We start from the raw sequence: 20,945 nt of genomic DNA on the forward strand, positions 1-20,945 counted from the left end.
ATAATGCCCAGGCGCACTAATGATAGGGGCTTCCCAGGAAGTCCACAAGAGGGAAAGCATTGTACTGTATTATGCTTTGTGGCTCCTTTCCTCCTCTTGGTTGTGTTGTGAAGCTGTTTTTGCTGTCCTGTCCTCTGCAAGCTGTAAAGCATTTTCTAAAGGTGTTTTTGTGGATTTGAACGGGACAGAGTGCTGAGCAGTGTCTGTGAAACACAATGGACTGACAGGAAAACAGTGCACCTAACATCAGGAGTCTGAGAACTTGAAAGAGCACAAGGCCTCAAGATTTTTACTCTAGCCTGAACTCAGCCTGTACTGTTAAGTGGCTGTTAAGTATTTCCCTTCTTGTCTCAGTGCTAAACAGTCAGTTGGGAGAAGTGGGTGCAGATTACAGAGGGGAGGTGGGAGGGGGATATGAGAAAGAGAAGAGGGAAGCAGCTTAATTTCTCCAATTCACAAGCATATTCCTTTGACCAGATACCACAATCCACAAACCTTCCAGAAGTGACACCTTGGTTAATGTTGTAATACGTTATTTTATATTTACATTTGCTTTTACCCCAGAGGTTCTCACAGTTCTTGCAAGCTACATACAACATCACTGAAATGCAGCCACCTCTGAGGTGGTAACAGGAGCATGACCAGTGCACCTCACACTGCACCACGATTCAGGAGTCCTGTTGTGAATTAACATGGAGATGCTACCAACAGGCACCCTCTAACCAACGTATTAAACAGTTTCAAGTATTTGTGTTATTCCAAATGTGATTTTTCTTTTTTGTGAATACACAGAAGACTTCAGGGCTAATACAATTCAAGACTCAGCAGGCAGCTTTCAGCCCTGCAGACCTCTGACTGGTACTGACCTTTCACATCTGAACAACTGACAGCTGATTTCCCAAGAAAGAGCGCTCAAAACTTGTCATTTAAAAAGTGCAGTGTGTTGTCATCATCAGAGGAAAGCAGTGCTTCACCTGAGCTACAGTAAGTAGCTACCAAGAACCCACTCCTTATATTATAACACAAAAGGAAATTGGATTTTTTTACCTAACATGTAAAAAGTTCTACACATTAGGAACCTCTTCAAATGATAATATTTTGCTGTTTTCTGCCACTTTATCAGATGATCTCAAAGCACTTGTTGATGATCTCAAAGCACCAGTTTTGGCTTCACAATACTCCCTGTCCCTTCCCTGAGAGGAGTCGCAGAGACCTTGCCCAAGTTCAGAATGAGGCAGTGGTAAAGCTGCGAAAGGAACGTCAACCTGATGGTCCGTTCCCTCACCTCCCATGCTTCTTGCTCAGGCATCTGATCTTTGAGAGACGACAGATTTGCATTTGTTTTTTTTCTCTCTCCTGTGAGATGTTTGAAGTCAAAGAAAAACCAGGACAGTTCACATGCTGCAGAGTTTTCCTTACTGCCATTTTGCTGCTCCAGGTCTTGAAGGGGGTAACATTGCCCAATCCTTTCTCATTCTGTATTATGTCCCCTTCATGGTAGGCTCTTCCCATGCTCCCTATTCCACACACGCTAGCGTTAGCAATGCACGTACCACAGAAGTTCCCAAATGGAAGCTGGAGGTGTGGAAAGTTCATGGTTTTGGCATGTAGGGAAGCATAGGAGGCCTTTTGAGATAGTGGGGAAGGCACATTGGCTAGACCTGTCCACTGAGACAATTAACAGCGTTGACATTTAAACTGTTAAGTTCCAGACCTAGTCCCTCATTAAGATGAACAGACTGCAGTTCACACAGCTCTGGCCTGTTGTTGTCTGGCTGCGGACAAACACAGGCAGACAGCACTTCTTCAGTTAAACACAAAAGTTTCCTCACACCTGTTAGGGCTTAGATGCTTTTATGAATGAAGGTTCAAGTTCTGGAGGACAATTCTGCTTCTTTCACAGTCATGGAACTGTGGTGTTCAGATGACATCCTCTTCTGACAAACTGTGAGCTCCCAAATTAAATCAGAAATGGCCCGGGCAGGGCTTAACGTGTGATTTGAGACCAGCTGTTCCCCAAGGATTTGTTATCACTGACCTGGCTTTCTGTTGCACCTGCACACTTGCTCCTGGCAGTACCTTTGTACAGAGTGACTCAACAGCCCAGTTGGTGGTGTCAGGATGGGAGTGTATTCTGGAAGCTCCACGTGGAAAACAAAGCTAAAAGGTGCTCAGTCTCTTGCTGAATCAGACCCTGATGAGTACGGCACAAGGTTGCTGATGTTTAATATGACAGCACCATGCTGTTTGTTACATGTGGTGTCATAGCACCTGGGAGCTCGAGGCTTGGACCAAGAAGACCCTGCCATATTCACTGTTGTACCAAACAGAATAATAACGTGGTCCCTGTCCCAAAGAGCTTGCAGTTGAGTGGTTCTAGCAAGGCTGGGATATGGCGTATGTGTGGACAACTGCAGCACAGGTTCCTGCTGTGTTTTATCTGCTAAAAAGTTCACATGCTGTGAAATATGCCAGAAGAAAATGGCTGTCATGTTAAACCCATTAAGACTGCTGCTTCCACTTACTCAGCTCATTGGAGAGGGACAGAATAACAGCTGAGTCACACCTCCACTCCTTTCATCCCACACCCATACCCTCCTCCCCTCAGTCCCTTCAGCATGCTGGGGGATCTCCTGTGTAGAGTCAGGCACAATATGATCTTTATCCAGCGCTGTAAATGAGCTTGGAGCAGAGCTGTATGTCACTGACTTTCACATTTTAGTGCTTCACTATCACTCCCATCCCTCTCCTCCTCCTGGCCTCCCTCTCACCCCTCCAATTTGCCCATGAATTGTTAGACACCATCCTTTTCACATCTGATTTCTCAGAGTATTGCCTCAGGCACACTGGGGACACACAGACAGAGGGTAATGTGCTAAATTCCCCCCTTTGCTGGTGGTGAATTTCATGGGGATTGCTGCTATTAGCCACACTTTCTAGCAATTATAACAAATTCTCTTTTCTTCCCTTTTAAAACCTCTCTATCACTGCTAGAATGGCTAGGAGAGAACTAGTTGTTAACTAGTAATTGGGAATTAATGATTCCACCTTCCCATCAATCAGCTGGAAAGAGCTGAAAGCAATGAGTATTTGCAGAAAATGTGTGTCACCAGACATTGATACTGTGTGCCCAAATGACAGGTATAAGGGAGATCATATGATGGTGCCCTTTTTTGGCAGAAGCAATGAGTCCTGAGATGCATACCAAATTGGTTCTCCCCCCTGACACACACTCACTAGTCTGGTGGTGCGCTTGTCTGAAATCCCTGGCGGTGTTGTTGCTGTGCAATTTCTGACTGAGTGGGATGCTAATTCAGCTCACTTCAAGTTTGAATGTGACCCACTTTTCTCTCTTCTCCCATCTTCCTCAATGAGGGCATGTCTCAGGCTCTCTGATTACAGCTCCCTCGCGTCTTTCTGCGACAGAAACTTCAGCATTAGAGAAGCAGAAGCTAAGAAAGATCCAGTGACTGCCTCCCTTGTTCTCAGTGGTGGGAAGGGGGGTGGGGAGCAGCCAGAGGCATTTTTTCTACTGCTCTGCTTGCTGCTGTAGCAATGGAGCTGAGAGTGCCAATGAAGGAGGTTGGAAGCTGGCAGTTTATATTTTTGATCCTTTTTAGTTCTGATTATTTTTAATGTGAACATGTTGAATTGTTTCTTAACCTAAAATAACACTGTCCAGAGACTCAGGATCTTCAGGCAGCCTATTACTAGGTCTCCTCTTCCCATTCTTGGACTGTTTGATTTATTTTCTGTGCATAAATCGGGTACTCAGTCCAATGCCCTAATCTCAAAACCAATCTTCCTCCCCACAAAACTGATCTGATTCTTTTTCTTTTATCTTCTCCATGGGACCTTCTTTTCAGACCCACACAATAGTTTCCCTCTAACCTATGCTCACCTTATAAATGTCTTCTGAAAGAGAATACCCTATTTGTCTTCTATTTTACCCCATATTCCTAAAAGGCAGCCAGCAAAAATGTGCTTGCGTCTCCAAGTGATCCAGATTGACACCTCCTTCAAAATTCCTCCTCAGATGGAATTTTCCCAGGGATCAGTACCTGCCCCTTCCCAGCTACCCCACAGATCTTCTTCCCGATCCTACAGGGTGTAACCCTCCACGACTGAGATGCCCCAGAACACAATGCACTACTAGAAAAGGCACTCTTTCTCCAGGGGATGGAGATTCCCTTTTTCTGAAGCCTGCTGCTACAGAAATTCAGGTCTAGAGCTGGGGAATATCATTTTTCCTGCCCTTTAATAGGGGGAATCCAGGGACAACCCTTTTAATTGCAACCCAAGGCAAAAAAAAAAATACATTCCATCAGTGCAGTCTAAATTGCAGTGATACAAAGCACACGCCACTGGTATATCCGACAGTGAACAAATTAGTTCAGGGGAAAGATAAAAGATCTGTAAACGGTTCCATTCCCACCTACTTTCTGAGCTAACCTTGAGGCCCTCACTCAGTGCTTACTCAGGCAAGTTCCATTGGCGTTGCTGAGGAATTTTGTCTGAATAAAAACAATAAGGTGAGGGTCTCGATTTGGCCCTGTAGTAAAAAGGGACTGGACTTTAACCCTGTTCAGTGTTGAAGGTCCGAATCCATTCATGTCATCAATGTATTTTGGGTATAACAACCTAACTAACTGCAGTCAATTTATAAGCAACAGAGCTACAAAAAAAGAAGAAAATTGCAAGTAAATTGCAAGTAAATAAAGCCAAAAGAAGAGGAATAGCATACTAGAGGTGCCCAACTCCTGTGGTTGAAAATTTCTTCTTGGTGCTGAAATTCTTTCTGCAGTTAATATTAATTTTGCTGACATCCACTTTAAAGAAACAACCAATAAAGGGATGAGCATGGTAAAAATATGTGACATGCACCAAACTAAAAGCTTGGCCCTGATCACACTAAAGTCAGTGACAAAACTCCCACTTATTTCAGTGGGAACAGGATTGGTCCCTAAATCATCCATAGCAATACAGTGAGGCCATTTAATATGAATAGGAGATTGGTACATAAGAATTTGCTGAAGGGAATCAGACCCTGGGCCACTGAGACCTGTATCCTGTGTTGGACACTGATTGATATTTGAAACCACACTTTTGGCCCAAAATATGCATAGCCAATAATGCAATGCTGTATATAGGTGTGAAGAAATCCCTTCCTCACACATATGGTAGCCAGCTTATGCCCTAAAGCTTGACATTTGATTACCCCTCTCTTAGCACTTGCAAGCACAAATGTTAATGGTCACACTCACAGAATAAACTCATTAAGGGCCAAACTAGGAAGGCGTTAGTTTCTGTTTAGCCTTGAATTCAAGAGACTTTTGTTTCTAGAATTAAATATAAGGAAAAACTAAGCCCTATCCCTACTTAAGAGGTTATATCCTCCTAGGGTAGGCAAAATTTATCCCAGCAGAGGTTATTTTGTGTACACTGTTTATACCAGTTCCCCAAGCTATACCTGCAAAAGGACTTTTTTTGCCTCTAGTATAGTATCTGAACTAGGGCTTTTGCTGGTGCAGCTGTGTCAGCAAAAAAACAACCTCTTACTGACACAATCACGCCTGAAAATCTTTTAAGTACAGTGCAGGCCTAACTAAGAACTTAAGGATTTCTGTGGGTGCTATCAAACTTTGTGTGATAAGAAATTCATATAGCTGAGCACTGTAAAAGGGACAGTGGTTAGGCAAGTAATGTTTAGCTGGTCTATCAACTAGGTTGGGGCTGTAGATCTTTACTGGGCTGAAGACTTCTACTGAGAAAGAAACATGTTGCTAAAATATCTGTTATTACTGTGAAAGGTTGCATTAGCCAGTTCTTTTACTCAGATTGGGGGAAAATCCTTTTTTTTTTTTTAATTTGCCTGGTTTCAATAAAGACCCAAAATCAGCCATAAAAAAGAAAGCCCAAACTGTATTTGGACTGCAGGAATCTGTTTGGGAGATAGAAGTTTTATCAAACCATCAATGCAGCCTGAAGGAAATCTTAAGTCTGAAGTTATTTTTTGTAGGTACCTCTTCAGCTGGTGTTTTTGGTCTTGTCTCTATTTGTTTAAAAGTGTGTTAGCAGTAAATCAAGGTGCATTTCCCCTGTAGGGTTTCCTGTATGTCAAAGCCATGTTAATTCTCTTTGATTTTCTTCCCTTAGCCCCAGCCATTGCTGCAGATCCTTCCTCTCTTTGTCCCTTTGGACATCAAAGGACTGCAAGGGGACAGCCCTGGGGAGAAGCTCCTCCCTATTCATTAGCCTTCATAAAACGAACTCACCTTGGCTAGCTAAGCTTGGAGTCCCATCCTTAGTCCCAGGCACTCTTGACACTGGATCACAGAAGGAAGGGCTCCTGCTTGCTTTGGGAAATCAAGACTTTTGCTTTTGAACTGGACTACTTTGGTTTTCAAGAGAGAGGAGTTCTGGTGGATCTCTTGCCTGCGCAACTTCTATGACTTAACGGTACATGGAAAAATGCAAGCTTTATCTGGTAGGTGACTTTTCCATTTCTCAATGTGTAGGGAAGACCCTAAAGTAGTGCCAGGGGTATACTGAAGTTTAAAAAAGGGAATAGTGTACCAACAGGTCATCAGCATTTGTGGATACTACTGGGGGCGTTAAATCTTCCTAGAGAGGGAGAAGACAAATGGAAGCTGTGGATGCTCTGTGTGAACATTAGACATCTTGTGGCGCTTGCTGTAAGACAAGCAAAGGTTTACTTTGGTGCTTTTCCTTTAATTCCCTAGTATCCAGTTTGCAAAGTGCCATGGGTTCTTTGGGGATGAAATGCCATATAGAAATCTAAAATGCGCATACATTGTTAAGGAACTTAGGGCATTTCTGATCCATGATACAGAGATTAGCTTGACTCTGTATATTCTCTTCCCTCCAAGAGTAAAAGAACCATATGCCACGATCTTGGTAAGTTTTCATTCCCTGTGGACACCATTTTATGTCCCATACTGATCACTAGGGATTTTTATTTGCTTATTTTTGTTCATCGGTCCTACTAAACAAATGATTTATAGATTTTTGTGTTAATTTCACATACGTGTTTCAAATGGATAATAACTACCTACCGCTTCCCTTTGTCATCCATGCACTGCTGATTTATTCCTAAGAAGCCAAGTAGCTTTACAGTGACAAAGATGATTTTAATTGCTGCCACTGTTTTGTTTTGGGGTTTTTTAAACAATACTTACGATAGTGAATTGAACATGGAAGGAAGGAACATTATGGTGATTTCTTGCCACATTGAGCGGGACTTCAACTTAAAAAACTTAGGAAGTACAGTGAAAGGCATAGTCTATCTGACATCGCTGTGTCTAGACAAGTCTTATTATTTTTTCATGTCATTATATGTATCACACAGCATTGGAAATCAAAACATTTTTTGGCAATGCATGACTGGATTTGAGAAGCAAAATCATAGTACTTGTGAAGCAAACCCAAAATGGGACTAGGTAAGCAGTAACTGAGCCTTTCACTTTCCCTTCTTTAATGCCCCAAACTGCAATTTCAGGAGACTGGGAGGTCACCCACTGAATAAAGGGGTGTTCATATTGCCATTTGCAAGGCTGGAGGCCTTTTTTGGCTCTACCCTGTGCAGTTTTTGGCAAGATTCCTTTTTGAGATAGCTATATATGTTGAAATGTATTTCTTTTTCAGGGACATCAAACAGTCCCTGGAAGCCAAACAGTTTTATCTTTAAACTTTACAGCAAATGTAATTGAAACTGATTTTGATAAAGGTGGAATACATACATACTCCTGGGTCCCAGTGGATATTTTCAAGGTGCCTAGACCCCATCTTATATATTGTACAGGAACTCTGTTAATATAACCCCTAAAACTAAATTGACAATATTTGTTCCAGTACCACAGCACTTTTGCAAGAGTTAGAGCAATTCCTTAAAGAGGCCCAGTTTGCTTTTTATAATGCTGTTCCATAACCTTTTGTGCTAGGATCTCAAAGTGCTTTATAAACATCACTGAATGATGTGCCCCTTAACATAGGAAAATGTTCTCAACACTTTGCAGGCAGAGACGCTGAGGTACAAACAAGGTTAGTGACTTGCCAGCATCCATGTAACTGTTATACAGTACAGCAAAGAACAGAGCTAAGCCGTGCCCTGCTTCAAGCACAGGAGTCTCCTGTTTGACCATACATTGACACAGAGAAAAGCATGCATTATAATCACTGCTTCCTGTTAATAGCATCAATACCTTCTAAAATAGTTTAGGCCTAAGATTCCAGGGAAAAAATAATTCTGTTAATATAACCCCTAAAACCAAATTAGGGGTCCAGGGCTTAACTTAAAAACAAGGAGACATAAACCTTAGCAGAAACTGAGGGGGTGGAGGAGGGGAAAAACTCCAATGAACATCACAGTGGAAATCCCTAATTAAGTAACATAAAATAATGCATCCAAAAGTTTTATAAAGTTTTATTTTAAAGTTCTGAACAGTTTGCTACCAGCAGAGCTTTTGCTCGCCTCTTTCGCTATCTGAAGAGCATATCACAAACCTTTCCGCATTATTGTTCAAATTCCCAGCTGTGTGCAGGACTTAGCCCCTGGCTTGGTTCAGAATCACATCCATGCAATGATCTCTCTCTCTCTAAATATTCTTTAAAGTGTCATCCCAGGCACTCAAAATTTAAGGCACCAAAATCCTTAAATATTTTTGAAAATCTTTGATTATGTACCTTGCCCTCACCTTGATTATGTTCGCTGCTGTTTCTGTCTTCTGTAGTGTCTTAGTCATATAGTACATTGTGGTTTTATTCTTATACAACCAGATTATGAGAACTGTGTTTGCTTGATTTTTTTTTTTTTCAGGCAAAATTACTGTCAATTTAATTTTCATCGACTTCACCAATAGTGTTGTCTCTGTAAAGGCCTCAAGGGTTGATTGTTTCATTTAACAGTCTTGGAATTTGTTTACCAAAAGGTTTAATTGTAAAATAGGTTTGGAGTAAAAGATGAGTATCTATCTCCAATCAAAATCTGTTTGCATGTATTTGTGACTGGACTGTCTCCTGCTGAAAATCGACCCAATTCTGTTGTAACTCCTTTTGATATGTGGTCAGTGAGCTACAAAATGCACGATCTCATTGCAGCTTTCATGTCTCTGCTAGAGGATATGAGGGAAGCTTTAGTAAGAAGATGTTAACAGGCTAATCTTAGGGAGCAAACTAGGTGTCACTTCTTAGCCAGTTCATTAATGTTGGATCAAAGCAACCAAGTCTAGGGGTGGTATGTCTTTTTTTAAATACCTTTTTTTTTTAAATAACTAGCGAGCTTTGCAAACTGATAACATCATGTTTAAAAACTGCTTGCATCGGAAGTCAGAAAACATATCCATTTGGATGGGCCTTCTTTCAGTGGAAATAATTGGTTACTTTTCGTGTGTATTTGCTTAAAGATGTTGACCAGGGAAGCTGTAATGAAGTGACAAATTCTCTTGTGTCTATATAAGAATGGCTGCAGACTAAAAGGCAATCCCCTATTAAAATAAATGGCTATGCATGGCTGATAATGTATCATTGTCTTAAAAATGGACCTGCTTTTGTTACACTGATGACAGCACTGCAGTTCTGAATACTTTCAATCAAAGAGTTATTTTCTTCAAAACTTTGACTAATAAGACCATGAGTCAAAACCAGATCCAGTTGAAATCAGCAGGATTTTGCCATGCGCATCAATGGGATCACATAGTAGAGAGAAGAGCAGCACTGGGCTTTTGGTTTTGACTTTGAGGTATAATTTTGGTCAGTTCGGGCACATCTACATGAAGCGCTTAAGGTACAGAAGACTAATTCTACTTACTGCACATTAGCGCGGCTGGCAAAAACTGTTCTAATGTTCTAATGCTCAGTAACACTGATTACCGTGCATTAAGTTAGTACCTGTTATTATAGGTACTAAACTTAATGTGCCATAATTATAGCACATTAATGAATGTGTAGATGCTCCCTCTATGTTGTAGTAATTGTAGTAATATGCTTAGGTCTTCTATAACATGCATCATCCAGAGATTTCAAAGATCTTTGCCAAGCAAGTTAGTATTGTTATCTCCATGTCACAGATGGGGAAACTAAGGCACAAAATAGTGAAGTGACTTGCTCTCCAATATCTCACAGGAGTGCCATCTGTTCAGATAGATATTGCTAGGAGAGCTATACACATGCTTTCCAAAGGGAATTGCTCAGTGATCCATCTGCCCCAGCCTATTTGATTGCTTTGACCCTGTCATAATGAACATTCCCTTTCCTTTTAGCTTTCAAATTAAAACACTTTATGTGACTGTGTTTAGATAAGGATGCCTTCTAATAGTGAAATGTCCTGCTTTGATGATCTTCACTTGAACACTGAATAGAATAAAATAAGTAAGCTAGGCATGGCATGGTGCACAAAGCTAAAATCTCAACCAAGGAGGATATCTGCCTTGAGAAATATCTGGAACAGCTTTTTCTGTTTATTAAGATAGCCTAACTGAAAGAATCTGTAGGTGCTGTAATTTCTCTCAGTGTATCTCAGTTGTGATCACATATACACACAGCCCCCCACCTACACACACACGCACGCGCACATGCGCACACACACACACACACGTCAGGGGGATCTTCAACACAAGCTTTCATTCTTTGAGCTTCATTAATTATGGGAGAATTGTGGAGTGACCAATACTGAGGCCAGCCACAAGGAGGAGTGATGATCTGCATACACTGGACAAGTCTTACAGCAGGTCCTGAAACTTTGCAACTGGCCATTTCCAAACACAGACGCTCAGAGGAACAGGCACTGACATCAAGTTTGAAAGCTCTGTCTGAAGCATTTTGGCATTGACTTCCTCATGACTAAACTGTTTTCTTTTTACTTTCCCCTGCTAGATGTGAAAACTCAGTGTGATGTCCTTCCTTCCTCCAACCTGGAGTCTTACCCTCAGAGCTCCATTGTTGTTACCCTAGAGGACATGGACCTCTGGATGCAGTTTCACCAAATAGGAACCGAAATGATCATCACTAAGTCTGGCAGGTAAGGATGGCCAGAAAGCTGTGGGCACAGTGTTTGTGCAAGCTGCATGCAGACCATTCACACCCAGTACATCATTTTTGGAAAGGTGACTTTCAAGCTAGTTTTTAAGCCACAGATTCTGTTTTCCCTTCCCCTTGCAGAACAACTGCAGCATCAAAGAATCTAGAGGTCCTTTAGCTCTGAAGTGGAAATGTCACCCAGGTTACTTGGTGACTTACACACTGAAAAATCCATCCCATGCTGTAGCTCCTGCATCAAGCAGTGACAGTGGCCCCCACTGTTCTTTGATTGCCACACAGAGATTGAATCCTAGATTCACAAGCAAACATGGCTGCTGCATTATAGGCAAATAATTTGAATGTATAGGCATGAAGGTGCTCCAGGTCATGGTAGATGAAACATTTGGGATGTTTCTAGTGTCCAGTTTTGGAGCTTGACACTTCGGATGGACGGTGCAAAGGATGATGCAAGTCAAAGAAGAGACTGGACCCATGCTGCTCTTAAATTTAACTATTCCAGCCTTGAGGAGCATGATGTGTTCTGGAACAAATAGAGGATATGGAACTTTAATATATTGTGCAAGATAAAGCCAAGAAGAGAGGATGCCAGACCTTTTGAGGCCTAATAAAGGGGTCTTCTGTGACGAGGGAGAGCTGGTGAACCAGTCCTCATAAGAAAGAAAGGGAAATTAATGACCTCTAACAGTATTGCAAGGAGTCATAGCAGTTGTGGAGAGTTTCCAGAGAGAGGGGAGGAGAGAGCTAGATTCTCAAATGGGTGCCACCTACACAAAAAAATCAGTTTCCCAGGAGGGCTACAGCTGGGCAAGACACAGTGAAAGCCCTAAACGTTGTCTACGCTTAAATTTTCTTTAAAATTTCCATTGTTGTATATTAGGAGTAGCAACAGTAGGAGTGCTAGAAAAGGCAAGCCACTAGTGACTTTGAGTAGAGCTAGATAATAGGCTAATAAAAATGTCAGTGGCTGATCTACACTGTGATCCCAAGAGCACTTTGCCTGACAGACCACAAACAAGATCAAATGCCTGACTAGACTATTAAAAAAGAACAAGACCTTTGTAATATAGATTTTATTTCTTCTTCAGACGAATGTTTCCACAGTGCAAAATCAAAGTCTCTGGCTTGATCCCTTATGCTAAATACCTCATGCTGGTGGATTTCGTGCCAATGGACAACTTCAGATACAAGGTAAATAATTTCAGGGGAGGAAAGGTCATTCTGTCCTTTTGCTTGTTCCAGTTAATGAAATTTACCTGCATGCAGGGATCCAGTAAAATACCCAGGCACCATTTAAATTATCTTCGATCTTATATGGGATATAAGTGCTGGCCCTCTGCATAGTGTGAATACTTATGTTTCAGGTGTTAGTTGGTGACCAACCAGAATTAGGTGTCTTCTGGAGGTTTCATAACATTCTTTGGATCAGTCCCCAGTCGCCAATATTGCAGGGCTGGCAGCTGGAAGAATAACATCCTTTAATTTGTAAAGTGCACAAGTATGTTTTAAATCGTTAACATAGTAAATATGGAGACTCGACTCAGTTAATGTTTATAAAATGCCCCAAAACTAGTAGAGAGGGCAGCAAATAGGGGGCTGATCATGGAGATTAACATAAGAACATGACATAGTACCTTCACATCATCAGTCAGACATAGCCCACTCCATGACATCCCCACTGCATTAAGTAAAGAAGCAAAGATGCTGGTCATTGTTGCTTTGATACTGTGAGGGCAGGGCTACTAAACTGTGGGATTTCCTATGTTTCCTTTTCCAGTGGAATAAAGATCAGTGGGAAGTCGCTGGAAAAGCAGAGCCACAACTTCCCTGCCGTACATATGTCCATCCAGATTCTCCAGCTCCTGGCAGCCACTGGATGAAAGAACCTGTCTCCTTCCAAAAGCTGAAACTCACCAACAACACCCTGGATCAACATGGCCATGTGAGTTGTAACTGAGCTTTTTGTTCACTGGAACTCCTGGAAGGGAGGATTTGGTTCTCAATGCAAGTTCAACCAAAAATGTTTGTTTAATGAGCATTTAAGTGAGTTGGTTAAAATTCTTCTACAACCTATGCAAGATTTACAGAACAGCATCTCTGCATGCTGAAAGTGTCATGGTATCCATGTACACTGCACCCATGGGTTTGCTGACTCTTGATAACTCACACACTGACTCTTGGGATATGTTAGCTGCCTAGTCAGAGGAGGGGCTGAAATGTATTTTCCTTCTCCATTGTTTTATACCCACTGCTGGGCCACTGGGTTTATTCCTCTGATCCTACAGCTGGTAAATGGGACACTTGTAGAATATCACCCTTGTACCCATTTTAAACAGAAAATGCCTATTTAATGGAGCTGAATAGAGCTGGGGTCATCACAAAGGTAAAGTTTTAACTTGAGACCTGGGTTGGGAAGTAGAGACTATGCCAACAGCAAGCTGGCTAAGTGATGCTGCAATTGGAAGTCTCCTGTTTCCTTCTCCACCAGATCATCCTTCACTCCATGCACCGTTACAAGCCTCGCTTCCACATAGTACAGGCAGATGACCTTTTCAGTGTCCGCTGGAGCATCTTCCAGGTGTTCAGCTTCCCTGAGACTGTCTTCACCTCTGTTACTGCCTACCAAAATGAGAAGGTACAGTGTGTATAAGCACAAGCCTTCTGCACCTGGGTAAATACCAAGCATGTACACTCAACGCTGCCCCCAGGAAGAAAGGTCTTCCACTGCCTATATGGACAACAAAAGGAGTCTCTCCTCCCCTGCTTCTGCAAATAATGTGGCAATGCCCCTTCCCTCTAACTCACCTATGAGGATGGGACAGGTATTCTTTCTCTTATACAGACAGTATCTGAATCCCTCCTCCCTCGTTTTTGTGGGTAATACAAATATCCTTCCCCCTTTTCCTGTCTTCTAAGGGTAACACTCATAACCTTCTCTATACCCATATCTGAGATAACACTAGTAGTCCTCGTCTCCTGCCCCTGCCCCTGCCCCCATCTGTGACCCATTCCATAGAAGAGTCTCTCTGAGCTGGAGATGGAGGAGTAATTCCTTCAGCAATCCATATTGCACAGGTATGCAACCTTGATGTTCAGTACCTTGTAAGAATGGGAGGTGTTGGTGACAGAATGGCAGCTATAACTGAGTTTGTCATTAGATGGCTTAAAGTCAGATCTGTATTGCTGCTTAAATTTTATCTTTTAAATTGGAGAGGGAAAATCATCCAGTAGTGAGGGGCACTGGTTTGAATTTAGAGAGAGCCAACTTTAGTTCCCTGCTCTGTCATAGACTTTGTATGTGACCTTGAGCAAGTCACTTAGCTTTCCACTGCCTCAGTTCCCCACCTAAAAAAGGTCTCTTATGGGATAAATACATTAAAGACAATGAGGCAATAAGATCCTGCAAAGATTGGGGCTATATAACTACCACAAATGAACCGTAATGTATAGAGAGAGCATCTGTATCAGTGCTGGGGTTGGGAATCTTGCTTCAGAGCAATACAGACCTGGTCCTGGCACCCAAAGCAACACTTCTTTCTACTACTGAATCTAATTTCTTTATTTTTAAGATCACAAAACTCAAGATTGACAACAACCCATTTGCTAAAGGTTTCCGGGAACATGGGAAGAACACTCGAAGGTAACTGTGGTCTCATGAGGACATAGTGCACCTGCACTAGATCACTGCCGCTCTTGGTTGTCAGCTTAATTCTAACATCCAGCATCCGGGTGCTCCTTCATCACCACTCCCTTTGTGTGGGGGCACTTCCCCCACCCACACAACCAGGAGGTTAGATGTCACTGAAAATGCTTGCAGGCTTTTTTTAGTCATTTTTTGTCTGGAAAAGTGACTCCTTTTTTGTCATTGGGTCAAAAGTGATTTCCATTTAAACAAACTTTTGAAAGCTTCATGTTGATATTTTCCAATAATAGGACTGTTTGGGGGTAAAATAGGCCCCATGTTACCTCAGAAACAATCATACCGTCTTAAAGAAAAGCTCAGCAGAATTTCTTATTTGTATATGATAGCACACCATTTTCATAAATGACTGCACAGACTCTCAGCGCTGAGGCTTTCCAGTGTGATTGTGTGTTTTGTGCAAAGCCCGAGTAAAAACTCCATGGTAGGGAAGGGCTGTTTCAGTCTATCTTCCTGACTGCCACTCTGTAGTTGCAGTCAGCATGACTAACTACAGTATGAACATTTGAACAAACATAGTTCCAAGAAGCCGATTGCTCTTTAATGTTGGTTCTTGGACAGCAAAAATATGGTTTCTAAAACACTGGAGATCCTAACCTCAACCCCTCTCTCTGCAGAAGTTATTAGATACTTGGTCTTCCTGCTTCTTTGACACATCAGGATCTTGTTTCTGCTCTGGAGTTCCCATTACAGACAGCTACATAGGAAGGCTTTATAAACCTTCTTCCATATGTTGTTCTTTTCATAGGGAAGGGCGAGCAAAAGGCCAGAAACCTAGCCCAGCCAAAGGCCAGAAGAGGAAGCTCCCAGAAGAAACAGAATCTGGTGCTGAGGAACCGGGTAATATTGTCAGCAACAGATTTGCCAACAGGGATCGTGCTAAGGGGAGGAAAAGACAGTGACTTGGGTCTGCTAAAGCTCCTGTCTGCACAGAATTGCATTCATCAGCACTGAGGGCAGGGATTTTGGAGGATGCTGTGCAGGTCGGCTTTTAGTAGGAAGGAAGTAGAATGCTCACTCTCATTCCATAATTCACAAGAGGAGCTGGGTGCACAGCCCCAAGAAGTCTGCATCAAGTGGATGTATGGATCAGGGTCCTGCCATCAAGGAAGCCAAATAAGAAAGATGGAGGGGAAGGGAAAGATGAGTATACGGCAGAGACATGATAGGCAAAAGAACCTTGCAGAACAGTTGCCAGATCAGATGTCTAGTAGCTGCAAGTGTGTCAGCAGATCTTGGGGATCTTTTTCCCTGCTGACAAGGGAAAGAGCAGGAGCAAACCCTGATCGATGTTAGGGAGAGGGGTTCACAGCTGGTCTTGGCATCTGGGACTGCAAGGGGTAGGCTATCTACAGTCAAATGGGAACAAGGAATGTGAAACAAGAAAGCAGGGCCCTGGCTTAAAGAAAGAAACTTTGTACCCAGATGCAAAAGACCCGGTGCACCTGAACTTTCCTCCATGCCAGCACACAGCAGTAGGAATCCTTACTCAGATTTTTGCCCTGCTGCTCACACATAGCCTGCTATCTGGACATGCAATTCCAGAATATACATGTAACACACCATAACTGCTCCTCCTATAACTACCCCTCCACTCCATTAAACTGTAGGAGAGTCTTGAGCCAAACAGCCAGGTTGAGCAATCAACTTGAAAACATGTTGTAGGGAAGAACCCAACAGTGGCAGGGAGCTGGACATAGTAAGCTGAAATGGGGATACTTAACATTTCATAGTGTGGCCCATGTTTGCCAAATTGTATGGCAGGTACTTTGCCTCCCATTTAGGGGGCATGGCTTGTACAATCCGTCAGTTAATTATCAAATAGTTATTTGATCTGCAGTTAGTGCAGTTGAGAGAGAAGGATAAGCCAATGCCATGTGACCAGCAACCATATATGAGAGCCTGTAACCTGATGGGTCTTCACTCTCTAATTCCTCGCTGAATCCCTAGTGTGCAGCCTGCCAACTTCTTCAGAGTGCACACATTCTTGTGTGTTGTGTCCGAGAATGAGAGAGAGCTTAGAAAAATACTCGGCGTTTGCCTCAGGAGCACTGGCAGATGCCTGGTAATTAGCTGACATTTCTGACTATTTACAAACTCCTTATCATTCTGGCCTGCAGTACTGGCTGTGAGACCCTGTGACTAGGAGGCAGTGTGTTTTTGGACTGAATCCAATTGCAAACAAACTATTTCTGAGCCCTGGTTTCTCCCTGCTCCCCTCTCATTCCCTCTCCTTTCCCTGTTGTGAGTCAGATTTTGTGAAGGATGAGAATGTGGAGGTGAAAGAGGAGCGGAATCCCATCCCGGTTAGTGGTGGATACCCCTTCTGGGTCTCAGAGCAGAATGGCAGCCAAGCCATCCCTGCAGTGTCACCAGCACCAGCAGACCAAAGAGAAGCAACTGCTAGAGAGCAGCAAGTGCCAACTCCTTCCACCTACCAGACATACAGGTGAGTCCCACCTCCCCGCTGTATACCCACAGTACATATGGTCCAGATCCAGGACTGGCATTTTTTTCAATTTCTTATGGGGTTTTTCTTATAAGGGTGACCCAGTATTTTCTGTTAGAGAGGAAGCAGCATGAACTGAGTAAGGGATATCTCCACTGCACTTAACATGGGGGATTGGCACTTTGGGTAACCAAACTTGCATGTGAGAAACTTTTTTTCATTGTTTCTCCACTAGTCCAGTGTGTCTGAGGGCATTATCCTTGTTTCTTTGCCCTGAAATGTTTCAGAACTCTTTCCTAGTCAGCTGCAGCATTCGTGGGTGAACTTGTCTGTCACATTGAGGAGACGGCATTCAAGGGCTCTTATTGCTCATGTGATGTTTTTCCCTCTGTGTCCTCACTGCAAAAGAGACGGGTTCCAGCCCAATTTAAAGTAGAGCCCAGGCTCTTCTGTTACCCAGCTCAGAAAGATAGGAAAGCACCTGCAAATGCAGGTCAGAGGCTTTTTCTCTGGGTGAGTATTAGGGGGCTTGGCTAAAACCCAGGTTAAACGTGCAGTTAAGACTTTCTTAAGGGCTTGTCTGGATGGCAAAGATGTCTAGATGGCACAGTAAGCTCAGGTGTGAATTCACAGCATACTAACTACTCTGCACGAACCCCAGGTGCATATTCTTCCTGCACACTCCACACAAAGTAACTTACTCCATTTTCATACTTGCTACACACTACGTATGTTCACATGGGAGGTGAGTGCAGACTGCTAATGTGCTGTAAATTCACACTGGATTCACTGAGCTCTTAGTTTTCCCATACAGATGAGCCCTAGATGGGCATAGGGAGGGAGGCAGAGCTGCCAGAGTTCAGATATGGAAACGGATTACCTTGATAAGCACATTGTTTTGAGAAGGAAAGCTGATGTTTAAAATTGCCTGGGGAAGTGATTGTGCCCCATGTCCATGGCCTGCCCATGCTCTCCTGGGTGAAGTTTTGAACCACATCCCATGTAGGTTAATTCAGAGTATTTATGCTGGCGTGGGTTTGACTCATTCTTCTCTTCCCCCCTCTGGGCCCAGGTTCCATGACACGGGGGACACGCAGCAGGCTCCCGCACGCAACGTCGCCACTTTGAATGAGTTCCGGCCCAGATCCCACCCTTTGGACATAGCCACAGTGCCAGACCACGATTCTAAACAGCTGTCAGAAGGTTTCACCAACCTGCCTACACTACCCCCACCTCTGCCTCCTCCTCAAGACTACACAGGGGTGGTCAACATGGCTGTAGACTCTGCTGGGAAGCCAGGGGCCCGAGGTCCAGTGTACAATCCATATGGCGCTGAGCAAGGCCTAGGCCAGTGGATGGTCCCTTCCCACAGCCAGTACAGGGCAATGAGCTACTCTCCCTTTTCCACAGATTATAATGGTCAAGGGGCTTCAGGGCATGCTCATGGGAGCATGGCAGACTGGAGCCAGTACCCTCTGTTCCCCTATGCCTGCTGGTGAAGGGGGAGGACTCTTCCAAATTAAAGAACTCAAAGGACATTGTAACAAAATCTACTTTAAAATATGCTCTGGGGTTGCCACCTTGTGGCCTTGCCTACACTAGGCAAGAGTGTGTTGCAATAGTGCATAGATTGGGACACCATAATCTTGAAACATCAATACAATTCCTTGTGCCCCATGCAACAACCATCCTGTGCATTTTACAAGTGCTCGTTGCATCTCCTGGGGTCCATATCTTTACTTTAAGTTCTGACTGAACCAATGCATTCTTTGGTGCTTTGCCCCAAGTGTGGATAGATAATTGCAAGCATTGCAAATGCAGTGGTTCAGCTGATTTCCCAACTTTATCCCATGATTCATGCATGTCGTTACATTTAACATTTACTCAAAGAACCCCAGTCCCGGGAGCATGCAAGGCGCTTAAGGAGTCTCAGCATGCACCACAGATGCTCACAACAAAACAGTGGAGCCATGTGCAGAGTGGCTGTGTGAAGGAGACATCGTTACATGGACAAGTGAGAGATAATTAGCCATTTCAGTGTCCCTGGAGTAGCTTCCTCTCTTAGTGTAGACAAAAAGTGCAGCTATCCTCCTGGTCCTTTGCCTATAAGGCATATAATGGTAAAAGATAGAGTAATGCATGCATGCTTGGAGCAGAGTTGTACAGGTCATGTGGACAGGGGGGAGTTAATCCCAAAAAAATGAAACAACTACAAGTTTCTGTGTTTGTCTCTGTGTGCTCTGACTGCCCAGCCAGCCCATTTATCCCCTCTCAGTTCAGCCCTGTCACTCCACATGTACCTGCATTGAGTTGCTGTTCCTCTGGTTGTTTGCCATTTGACCCAAGAGGATTGGAGGATGCTGGGATTCTTGGAGTTCCCCTCGCTGAATAGTGGTGAGCAGCTGTGTTCACGCTGTCTCTCTGACCTCTTGTCTGTGCTGAGACCCTCAGTTGTTCTACCTCTGCCTCTTCCACAGCCTCAGTGAAGTGACCTGTCTAGTTGTTTTTATTGTCCTGCTCCCAGCAGCTCATGCAACAGTCCTGTTGGTGCACAGGTTTTGGCCAAGTTGGTATTTCTCACTAGACGCTTGCTTTAAACAAATATTCCTGTTGAAATACTGCCTGATGAATGAGGTATCACTTCCATAGTGCTCTGCAGGAGCTGCAAGACAGGCCAGTGGCATGTTTCTGCTGCTGCTTTGGAGCCTCGCTAGGAACATAATGCAATACAGATGGGCAGGAGGGTAGCTTCCTCTCCGCTCCACCCTTGTGGTCCTTTTCCAAACTGCCCATCATTTTGGAAAGCAAGTCCTCCCATTTCACTCTAATTTTATTTTCCTCGCAATTGCTGCTGGAGTGGAGTCCTCCTTGGGAGAAACCCTCTGCTTCTCCTGTGGTTATAAACATGATCTTAGACCTTATTTAAGAATGATTTCTTGTAACACTTTAAATAAACTATGGTTTGGTATGTAACAGCCAGCTGGGGCGTGTCATTTGCAATGAGTACAGAGATGTCCTTAAGTGAATGTGTTTTGTACGTATGGAACGTGGGTGTAGAGTGTGAAATTGGGGTGTTGGGTGTGTGGATGTCCTTCTCTCTCAAGACTGGGTATATTCCTTTGAGGCACAGATGTGGTGGCATGTGTGGCATGGGTGTGTCATTGTGTCAGGGTGTCAGAGATTGTGGTTATTGTTGCTCTTAAAATAACTTTGAAACGAAGTACTACTTACAACTTACTGCTGATTTGTATCATTGCGTTGTAGTGCTAGGTGATGTTCTTGTGTGATCAGAACCTCGCGGATCACTTCTGCACCCTAAGCAGGTTGCACAGTGTGAGTGCTTCCTCCATCAAACCAAGGACATCTGAGTTACGTAGCAGCAGAAACAGGGGCTTAACTTTGCTGCTGCACACAGGTATTGCTCTGTTGGACCCATCTTTGGGTAAAATAAGGGTACATACCAGCTCTGTACCACATCAGTGCTAGGGCAAGTGGCTCATTAAAAAAGGGCATATCCTGGACTAAAAAGAGTTCTGTACATCAAAACATCTGTCCTATCTGTCCTACTCCAGACACCAGCACACAGGAAGGTAGTGCCAGATGCCAGAGACTGTCTTAGTTGGGGTAGAATAACTGATGAGCAGAAACCTCTAGCAACCATCTTCTGAGGCTTCAGACTTCTTAAATGAGTAAAATGGCTACAGACCTTTGAAAATCGGTTGCAAGAAACCCAATAGCACGCAA

General features: G+C 43.4%; 1 protein-coding gene across 2 annotated transcripts; it reads left to right on the forward strand.

Annotated features, from left to right (window-relative positions):
- The first annotated feature begins 31 nt into the window (after positions 1–31).
- Positions 32–20,174, forward strand: LOC102557665 (T-box-containing protein TBX6L). 2 transcript variants are annotated; one of them, XM_019493785.2, is made up of 10 exons: positions 32–984; positions 6,157–6,487; positions 10,891–11,035; positions 12,141–12,243; positions 12,830–12,994; positions 13,541–13,687; positions 14,622–14,692; positions 15,501–15,592; positions 17,006–17,201; positions 18,274–20,174. In XM_019493785.2, the coding sequence occupies exons 2-10, from the start codon at positions 6,472–6,474 to the stop codon at positions 18,698–18,700; spliced, it is 1,362 nt and encodes a 453-aa protein (XP_019349330.1). In that variant the 5' UTR covers positions 32–984; positions 6,157–6,471; the 3' UTR covers positions 18,701–20,174. The 2 variants fall into 2 exon arrangements, with proteins under 2 accessions (XP_019349330.1, XP_019349329.1); XM_019493784.2 differs by lacking the exons at positions 32–984; positions 6,157–6,487 and having other exon boundaries at positions 8,979–11,035.
- Positions 20,175–20,945: the final 771 nt, after the last annotated feature.

Source organism: Alligator mississippiensis, chromosome 10, assembly GCF_030867095.1.
Source record: "Alligator mississippiensis isolate rAllMis1 chromosome 10, rAllMis1, whole genome shotgun sequence".
In the NCBI taxonomy this organism is placed as follows: Eukaryota; Metazoa; Chordata; order Crocodylia; family Alligatoridae; genus Alligator; species Alligator mississippiensis.